This window comes from Eptesicus fuscus, chromosome 10 (assembly GCF_027574615.1).
Source record: "Eptesicus fuscus isolate TK198812 chromosome 10, DD_ASM_mEF_20220401, whole genome shotgun sequence".
In the NCBI taxonomy this organism is placed as follows: domain Eukaryota; kingdom Metazoa; phylum Chordata; class Mammalia; order Chiroptera; family Vespertilionidae; genus Eptesicus; species Eptesicus fuscus.
This window is the reverse complement of record NC_072482.1, coordinates 78,590,005-78,600,960: the sequence shown is the minus strand read 5'-3', so window position 1 is coordinate 78,600,960 and position 10,956 is coordinate 78,590,005. Positions and strand designations below refer to the sequence as shown.

The 10,956-nt window shown below is 36.4% G+C and overlaps 1 protein-coding gene across 1 annotated transcript in view; it reads right to left on the bottom strand.

Annotated features, from left to right (window-relative positions):
• The window catches only part of TMEM244 (transmembrane protein 244), a 45,454-nt gene extending 40,683 nt beyond the window's left edge, over window positions 1–4,771 (bottom strand). The window contains 1 exon segment of the mRNA XM_054722682.1: window positions 4,739–4,771. Within this exon segment, the coding sequence (XP_054578657.1) occupies window positions 4,739–4,771 (33 nt within the window).
• Window positions 4,772–10,956: the final 6,185 nt, after the last annotated feature.

Genomic DNA, 10,956 nt, shown 5'->3' with positions numbered 1-10,956 from the left:
TAGCCCCTCCTACTCTTTGACTGTAGACTTGTCTTTGCCCACCAAATCTCTTCTCTCTTTGCCCATCATTCTCATCCCTGCTTTGCCCTCCATTATCTTCCACTCCTTGTCCCACCATCTCCCCTCCCTCATGATCCTGAGTTTCCTTCTATCCTCATTCTTTATTTTAAAATTCATTTTATCATTTTTCATTGAAATATACAACATTGTATAAATTTAGGGTATACATTTTTATTTAATACATTTATATATTGTAATATGATTGCCATGGTAGTGAGGTTAGCACCTCTAATCATTATCATTTTTTCTGTGGTTGGAATAATTAAGATGTAGTCTCTTAGCAAATGTGATGATTATAACACAATATTGTTGTCTATGTTGTTCACTATACTGTCCACTAGAGCTCTAGAATTTATTTAGTACTAGTTGCAAGCTTGTATGAGATAAATAATATGTAGTCTGTATACTAATATATATATATATACATATATATAGTCAAAATCTGAGAATACAAGAATCAATTAACTTTTCACGTGTTACATTTGGTTGTCATATCTCTTTAGTGTCATACTTTGTGTTTTTTTAATAATTTTTTTATTGATTTCAGAGAGGAAGGGAGAGGGAAAGAGCGATAGAAACATCAATGATGAGAGAGAATCATTGTTTGGCTGCCTCTTGGATGCCCCACGCTGGAGATCGAGCCCACAGCCCAGGCATATGCCCTGACTAGGAATCAAACTATGACCTCTCATGGTCCACCGCTCAACCACTGAGCCATGCCGGCCAGGATCATGTCATACTTTGTCTGATGGTTCTCTTGATTAGATTCTTTAGGGAGGAATTCTACAAAGGTAATATTGTGTATTTCCCATGGTATCTCATGAGGGGATACATAATATCATTTTGTCTCATTATTGGTGATGGTCAGTTTGATCACTTAGTAAAGGTGACATCTGTCAGATCTCTATTTTATTTTATTTTATTTTATTTTATTTATTTTTTATTTTATTTTTTTCAGATCTCTATTTTAATTGTACTGCTTATTCTTTGTAAATCATAAGTAATCTGTGAGGCAGCATTTGAGACTATGCGGATATCTTCTTTCCCCAAAACTTTTTACCCCTTGGTTTTAGTATCTGTTGATATATGTACCTTGTCTAAATCAATTATTACATTGGTGTGTAAAATGGTAATTGTTTTATTTTATATTTTTCTTCCATATATTAGTACACATTTTTCCATAAAGAGATTTTCCTTCTTACTCTTAAAAGTATGCATTTATTGTTTATTTGTCTATTTTCAGTAACCCTTGGACTTTATATTCTTTATATGATATAATGCATTAATATTATAATTTTGATGCTGAAATTGTCCCAAATTTGACTAGTCTGAGCAACTACAAGATAACTTCTGTGTTTATTTTATATATTCCCATCATTTTCTTTGTACTTCCTTGCTCTCTGTCACATCCTGACATTCTAAAAATGTCATCACTACATTTCCATTTGCATTTTGTCTATTTGTGAGCTTTCTATTTTCTTCCATTGTTCTCTCTGTCTTTCTATCTATTCGTGAATCAATATCACACTGTTTTAATTATGGATGCTTTATAATAAGTTTTAATATGCTCACTTCTCATTGTTCTTTTTTTAGTCTTCTCTTAGCTATTTTTAGCTATATTTTGCCATATAAACTTCAACATCTAGTTGAATAGCTTCATAGAGCAAATTTGTTATTTTTATTGGGGTCATGCTAAATTTATTATTAAAATAGAAATAAATATAGCTTTGTAATGGTTACTCATGCTATCCCAAAATAATTTCCAAATATATTCAAATGTACTTTTGTATCTTTCAAAAAATATTTCAATTTTTCTTTAGATACTTCCTGTTAATTTTATTCTTAAAATTCTTTTTTTGCTATTGATGTAACCAAAGTTTAGATGATAATTTAATGCTTGTTTCATAAAAACATCTTGTGGCTTTTCTTCTTTTTCTATACTCAGAAATAATTTAAGTAGTCTTGGGAGTATATGACCTTTGCAGATTTAGGTGAATTCCCCTGTGAAACCTGGGCCTGGTTCTTTTTATAATAACCTCCTCCATTAAGTCTATGAAACCTGGAAGCTCTCAGTGCTCCCATTAACTAGAGCAGCGTTACTCTTTTCTACAGAGGGAACACTGCCTCTTCTTCAAAGTCTAGCTCAATATCATGGTCACACTCCACCCCCTACTCAAGGACAGAATCCATCCCTCCCTACTTCTTTGCATTCATAGCGCTGTGCACATGTCTTCTAGATTTGACCACCTGTGTTGTAGTGTATTTATTTATGGAATTGCCCACTTCTCTAGACTTTCAAGGACAGAGATAGTGATTTAATCGCGTTTAATTCTTCAGCCACAAAAATGATGCTTAGCTCTTGCTAGGTGTTCAATAAATATATTTCTAATAATAATGACTAAAGAGAAGAAAACTAATGAAAACCCACTTCAGTGAGAATCCTGGTCAATTCATTATAAATGTGGTCCCTAGGGTCAGTTACACTAGGATTTCTTTTCCAGTTCCTCATTGGCAAGGTGTGACGTTGGCCACTTAGACTTTGCATTTTGTTTGACCCATCTGTGAAATCTCATGGGAGTTTTGTTTTCAGCACATGTGTAAAATTCCCAGCACAAGTGCTATATCTGCCTAGCCCTCTATTTTTCCCCATGTGAAAGCCTGCTGCCTGGTTCTTTCACCAAAGCCTAATGTAATCATGAAAGAGGCTCTCTCACCTGTGGTATCACAGCACAGGATCCAGCCTGCTAATAGTAGTTTCCTCTGTTCGTTTCTGTATGGATGAAAATCTCCACGTCAGGTCAACAGTCACTAGGAAATGCAGGAATGTGTTGTGCCTCTGACATTTTTACATGAACATTTGTTTTACAGTTGTTATCTTACATTAGTTTACTGTATTTATAAAGTGCGTACTCCACTGGAGTTCTGAACAACAAATGCATTGTATTCTGCACAGCGTAGCAGTCCTCGTACCTGGGCTTTCTTCCCAGTTCCTGTGCAATTTCCCCAGACAGCAAATTAATTAAATGGCCGTTGGCCATGACTCTTTCCCTTGAGTCAGCTTTTCTCTCATTTAAAATGTAGGGATAGGGGAGATTTAATTAGCCCAATGCCTGGCACATTGTATGCACTCAATAAATATTTGTTGGGTCTTGGAACTCTCTTTAGAGAAAAGGTCACTTTTGCTATTACTATTGATTTATGAGCATATCAGTGATTCCCGTGCTGATGATAGTGACACTGAACAGGACTTCAGAAAAGTTAACTCATAACTTACAGGGATGTAGCAAGAGAATTCAGATTTTCAACAACTCACCTATTTTGAACATACTCACTATTGATCTAATGTTCTAAGGTTGTGATTTCACATATAAAACTCTGGGATTCTAAAAATGTGAAAAACGGCAGCAATTACCTGGGCATTTACACCAGAAGAAATGTGTGTGTGTGTGTAAGTCCAAAGTAAATATAGATTCCCCAGTCCCCATTCTTTTTTTTTTTTTAATATATTTTATTGATTTTTTACAGAGAGGAAGAGAGAGGGATAGAGAGCTAGAAACATCGATGAGAGAGAAACATCGATCAGCTGCCTCTTGCACACCCCCTACTGGGGATGTGCCTGCAACCAAGGTACATGCCCTTGACCGGAATCGAACCCGGGACCCTTGAGTCCGCAGGCCGACGCTCTATCCACTGAGCCAAACCGGTTTCGGCCCCAGTCCCCATTCTTTATGTAAGCTACTTAAGGGAAAGGATATTATCTTTTAATTATTATCTCTCCAGCAATTATTATCATTGCTAGTTCAATCCCAGAACTATAAATTAGGAACAGTTTAAAATCCTCTTAAAACAAGTTTTTAAAAAATACTCTCCCTGAAATATTTTTACTGATTTATAAATTTTTCCCTTAGCTGTTGCTGTACTTAACATTTCTTACCATGTTGTGATGATGGCAGTGAACAGAAAAAACGAGGATATACACATAGTGCTGATATTTTACTAAAACGAATACAGTGCTAATTTGAAATCCTAAATTAATTTTTAAGTAAAAATCTGAAGAGTGTCATTCCCTGAAGGCCAGATCTTTGGAAGCCCAAAGCCCGTGTGAATTTACCCAGCTGCTTCCAGGCTTTGAATATTTCCTTGTTTTTGGTGCTTTGATTTTTTTCTTTTAAAGAAAGAGTATTTTTATACTGAAATAAAATACAACTATTAACCACTGGCCTCAAGGAAAAAGAAAACTAACATACCTACAGCTTAAAATGTTTCAATACTTTGCCTCTAAAATCTTATGCATCCTTTAGAAGTTGGAAAAATAAAAGCCACATCCTGCCAAAAAAAAGATTGAGGACAAACTGTCATGATTTCAGAGAAGAAGAGCAGAAGTGCAGGTGTTAATACTAGAAAGTCGGCCTGTACCTTCAAAACAGCCACTATTTCATGAAAACATCTTGTGGCTTTTCTTCTTTAAATGTTTTAGAATCCTTTCTTGGGCATGGGTGCCTCAGTATGGCCACCATTACCATATGAGCAAGAGTGTTGCAAAATGTTTTCTGCAGGGTACCCAGCCAAAAGTGAAACAAGTTGCTACGGAAAGAAAGGCCATTTATAGAACATAATTTGCTTACACCAGTGCCAGGCAGTAACAGAAAGAGAATGCAGAGAAGTTATCTTTCTTTACCTTGCTTGGAGCAACTCTGACCTGGAGAGCCATGTCACATCCTATGTCAACGAGGTGGTGAAAGCCACGCTCCTATGTGGACGACATCTGGAAGAAGAGGCAATTGTCACCGTGAGCTTTTCAATTACTCTTGAAGACTAAGTGCGAGATTCAATAGCGCAGGATGATTGGATTATACACAATGAGACAGAAGCCATCTGTGAGCCATGAGTAAGCTGCTGAGTGCCAAAATGAACATCCTTATTAGACAACTGAGTTCTCAGACCATTTGTGGTTTGGTCAAATTTGAAAGACGAGTTGATTGTTTTTAGACAGTGCTGCAAATAGGCAGGGACTTGGAATTCTCCCGGGCTGCATGAGTAATTACTGTGTCATACTTAACTCAGAAACATGGGTTTCCAGTTAGGAGGGCTGGAGATTGTCTTCAAAGGACGGTGCTGCCATTCATGGTATAGCATGGTCTGTCTTCTGTGTTTCATTCCCAAGGACTGCAGACTTCTGGAAAAAAAGAAATCATTAAACCCTTTTACGTCATGGCAAAGGGATATGAAAATTCTGACATTATGTTGGAAAACAGAAAGATTCCCATGCTCTGAAATGATAGCCTCTATACAGTCCGGGCAATGTTTCTAAGAACTGCCAGCATGCAGTCCCGGAGCTCTGAGTCTGTGCCCAAGGCTTCAATCCAGAACCAACCTGTCACTAACCACATTTCATCCCTTCATCTTTTGATTGGCACCTCTTATAGATGGGTGTATGATCATGTGTATTCTGTGGTCCTTTTCCCACTATAGCATCTTAACTTCTACACAAAGCACGTTCTGCTAATCATAGCCATACATAAAATCATGGTTTTGGTAAAGGTAAAAAAAAAAGAAAAGGTTTTCAATAAGACCAGGGCTTAATATTTTTCTTCTGGAAATGTTTTTACCTTTGAGTTTCGTAATGCATATTAATAACACTGTCAATGCTCTTTTATTGATATGCTTTAGGCGAGTCCTTTAATCTGCGGCTGCCCTGTGTCTCTGCCTACATGGTGAGTTCCTTTAGAGAAGGGCTCTTTCTTCTGCCTGCTAACAACTTTGTAACAGCTCCCAGTGTCTGCTTCCGATTTTGGCCCGGGTGCACCCTCAGCGAATGTGGATGGGCTGTGCAAATCCTGTGCCTCACCCTGTTTGTAACAGCCACGGGCCAGCCTTTCTCTCTAAAAAGGTCAAGGGGAGCTCCCTGGGAGTGAGGCCTAGTCCAGTGCTCATAACAGAACCTGTGCTTCGCTTGCTCTACTTTTAACATATTCAGTATGTTGTTGCCTGAAGCCAATTCCAGCATGTCATAATTACAAGAGTTTTATCAAAAGGTTGATGAAACTTGGGGGCTCCACAAGGGCTGAGTCACATATGTAATTACCTGTTGGTGTGGCTAAAGGGCACTTCCCCCAAACCTGAATAGGATGATTGTTTGCTGCCAGGCAGCTCAGGGCATCTTGATCTACATGTTATTGCCTCCTGTTGGCCAAACACCTGAACAGCTGTAGGCTATTCCCCAATCTGACAATGCTTATGTAAACCCTACCCTTTGAAGTGTATTATCTCCCCCTTGCCTTAGGACAAATTGTGTTAATAAAAAGCAGGGGTCCTGAGACAAGGAGAACTAAGAACTAAGAACTTGGATCTTTTGCTCCTTTAGCTGAAGCTCCTCTGACCCCCTATGCCTTTCAAAATTATCTTTCGTCTTTGGACTCTTACTTAATCTATGCACAGCCTTTCTCCAGATTGCTGAACCCTTCGTAATGCGGGAACAAGAACCCCGGCATGTTGTGTACAACTCAATCCCTTTGGAATCCTCCAGTTCAACAGGAACCACCCAAGATTTATCCTCTTAGGAAGTTGGCACAATACATGGGGAGACAACACTAATTGCACTGCCACCACTCCACTGGATAAAATATTGAAAAGAACTAATTTTCTGTTTTGTTTGTTCATTTATATTGTTCTTTAGATTTCATATATAAGTGAAATCATATGGTATTTGTCTTTTTCTGACTGACTTATTTCACTCAACATATTACCCTCTAGGTCCATCCATACTGTAGCAAATGGTAAGAAAAAAAGAAAAATACTAGTTTTATATAATCACACTAGAAAAACTAAATGGCCAATCTATTGGGTGGAGATTGTGTGTATGTGAGTACAACAATAACTATCTTTTATTTCAATGAGTATTATGATCTAGTTTGAAAATAAGTCAAGTTATAGAGACAAACCATGCATATTCAATAGCTCTACTTCTGTTTCCCAAGTTTGCCATTAGATTGATAATGTGTACATGTGTATATAGCATATATATATATGTGTGTGTGTACATATATGTATACATATATATGTACATATACATATATATGTGTATATGTATACATATATATGTGTGTATATATATATATATATATATCTGTAAGTACATTTAATTCTTTTTATTCAGCACACTCGTATGGAAGTTAAGGAATAAAATATGGAAAATTCTTTCCATTCTTGGATTCTGAATTGTGCCCCTTGACATTTTATCATGTTTTACAGTATTTTCAGTCCCTTTGTATAATTTGTATCCAGAGTTCTTTTTGATAAAACCTAACTTATCTACTTAGTAGAGGCACTCAGAAGCTTCAAGATTTTTAAGAGCTATTTTCAAGACAATAGTACATAAGTTAGAACTTCTTTCTGATAAAATCGGAAGAGAAAATGAATTCAGGACCACAATCAGTAAACCTAATCTTTGGGGCTGGATGGGTTTCCATATTCAGAAAATTTTAAATTTTACACATTGTTTGAGTGGGAAAATATATGACTTTTCACTTTAATTGGCACAAATAAAAACTGTAAATAATTTTGTGTCAATTCAGGTAAGGTTCTGCCTCCAAACTAGTTCAGATCAAGTAATAGTCTACCATCAGAAGAGTGATAAAAAATAGTTTTAGAGCTTTTTAGGTTTTGGCTTTATAGATAATTATGGCCAAGTACAATTTTAATCATAAGAATCAAAGACTGGTGTTGATGACAGAACTCCAGATACAATTTTAGCCCCAAGACTTCTAATCACTCTGCCTGGCTCCATGCCAGCAAGCTGGGCTCCTCACCCATTTAGAGTTTGAGAATAGGTTGAGATTGTTTCAGCCCCAAGACCTCTATAAACACAATTTTCAATGATACGATGATGATGATGGTGATGATGCTATTTTAACAAAATCAATTATTCATAAGAAGTAATAGAGTAAAATTCCTTTGCCCCCAGTGTCAGGATTAAATAAAACCAGTTCCCATAATGCTTTCTGCTCCTTCTGTCATTGCCTGATTGGCCTTGGAAGCTTGGCACTGTATATTTTTAGATTTGCTGAGTCTCTTTAACCCATTTTTCCCGTGCATGGCCTTCTACCACATTTGTTGTTCTTTGCCTTCTTGAGATTAAAATATAGTTCTCTATAGGATATCACTAAATCATAAAAAAATATTAAGAAAAAACAGGCTTTATTTTATTTCAGGGAGCTATGGAAATACTGATCAAAGTTGAGGTAAAATTTTGTTTGTTTATGCCCTTAATGGAATTTCCTGTAGGTTTGGGCCCACATTAAAGAGAGGATATATGTATACATGTATAATTACATACCTATTTCATGGTTTCAGATTTATTGAGCAATAAATTATGTCTTGAAAGATAAAGTCACAATAAGGGACAATACCTCTAAATAGTAATGGCACAGAATAAAAGAACAGTTGGTATGGGCTAGTGTTTATGAATAGCTAAACTCTCATTAGGTATCAATTTTATTACTTTCTCCCATAAACCTAAACCAGGGTTACTAATAACTGCAAATATGAACACTAATTTCAGTCTCTCACTTTACCTACTTTTAAGTCAGTTGACCACAGTATCGTGCCTTGAAATGTTTTATAACATGAGGTTATAAAAAAAAAAAAAGCTGGAGACTACATACATTTTGTCAACTTAAAATAATGTCTGGGAAAGAAACCTGTAAGTGAGGGCAAATTCGGTATTGTGGTCACAGAGTAAAAACAAAGAGTGAATGACAAATTTAGAGTCCTTATTTTAAGAATGGGAATTGGATTTTCAATAGGAAGAGAATATAGAATGGAGGGAAAGGGGAGGGCATTCTAAATAAGAGAAACATAAAGCACAAAGGAAGTGAGATCAAGCCAATGAGATCTGCGTTGCTAGAAAAATGAAACTAAGGCAGTGAAGGAATAGTGATTTGTGGAGGCCTCAAAGGACAAACAAGAGAATTGTATTTTGGTTCAAAATAAAACAGCACTGGTCTTGAGCAGCACATGACAGCTAAAGTCAGCATATAAAAAATTATTCTAATACAGAAAGGACATTGCTTGGTCTATTGGAAAGGCCTTGTGATTTGATGTTTAGTGACTTAGAATAAGTGAGAAGAATTAGATTTTTTAAAACACTGCGGTTAGAGCTCTAGCTGGGTAGCAGAGTTGGTTAGAGCATTGAAGCATCATCCAGACACACCAGTTGATTCCTGGACAGGGCACATACAAGAATCAACCAGTGGATGCATAATGTTGTTCCATTTATTTATGCATTCATTCTCTCTCCTCTCTCTCTCTCTCTCTCTATCTCTCTCTCTCTCTCTCTCTCTCTCATTCTCTCTCCCTTTCTCTCTCTCTCTTTCAAATCAATAATTATTTTTAAAAGGTCCCAGTTGAAGTCAGCAGCATAAATTTAAAAAATAAATGAAAACATCACGATTACAAAACGGCAGTCTTTAGGATGGGGGCTGAAAAAGAAAAAGAAAATAAAGAAGAGTAAACTGACTTTAAGATTTTCACAACAAAGTAAGGCAATTATGATGCCATTGATAAGAATGGTGAGGTTAAGAAAGTAGGGGATACTCTTAGAATGGCTCTTATGAATAAGATGAAAAATAATAAATGTTGGAGAGGTTGTGGAGAAAAAGGAACCCTCATTCACTGCTGGTAGGAATGTAGACTGATGCAGTCACGATGAAAAACAATGTAGAGGTCCCTCAAAAAATTAAAAATACAGTTACCTTATGACCTAGCAATCCCTCTTCTGGATATCTACCTGAAAAAAAAATGTGAAAATTCATAAAGATATCTGTTCATTGCAGCTTTATTTATGGTAGCCAAGATATGAAAACAACTTAAATGTCCTCTAGCAGATAATTGAGTAAAGAAAATTCAATATATATATATATATATATATATATATATATATAATGGCATCCTAATCAGCCATAAGAATGGATGAAATCCTGCCATTTGGGACAACATGATCTTGAGAGTATTATGCTAAACTCAATAGCTCTTGAGAGTATTATGCTAAACTCAATAAGTCAGACAGAAAACAACAAGAGACTTATGATTTCACTCATGTGTGGGATATAAAACAGAAAGCAAAAAAAGAACAAACTCACAGATAACAGTATGGTGGTTACCAGAGGGGAAGGCGTTGGGGGAGAGAATGAGAAGGGAAAAGGGGGTCCAATATATGGTGATGGGATGAAATTAGACTATAGGTGGTGAGCACACACTGCATTATACAGATCATGTATTATAGAATTATACACTTGAAACATACCTGGTATATAATGTTGTTAACTAGTGTCACCCCAACAAATACATTTAATTTAAAAAAAGAGAGAGAAATGAGAAGCAAACAGTTGGATTCAACACATTAATTTTCAGGGCCAGTTAAAACTTCAGCGAGCAACAGAATCACCTGAAGCGTTGTTAACAGATTTCAGGGACCCACTCACAAAGTTTCTGGTTTAATAGGTCTGGGATGGACCCCGTGTTTACATTTCTGAACACCACATTTTCAGAACCACTGATGTAAATTATGTCTTCCGAGGATGAAGGTCTGGGGCCAACTGCATCAAGTATGGGAATTACCCATACCCAGGTCATTGTTGAAACTTTGTTGTGGAACTTTCTGATTTATAGCATTTTCCATCATTTTTATATTCTCTATCATCTGTTTCCTTAATTATATTGCTGGCATTAAAGTGAAATAACTGTTCAGTCCCTGGCAGTGGGAATTCAAGGGACTGAAAGCTTAAGAAATAAAAACACAGACTCTGAAAATAGACAGTGAATGTACAATGGAAGATGAGAGCATAGCTTTTGAAGGATGCAACAGAGAGAGCTACAGGCGCACACTGCAATCAGGCA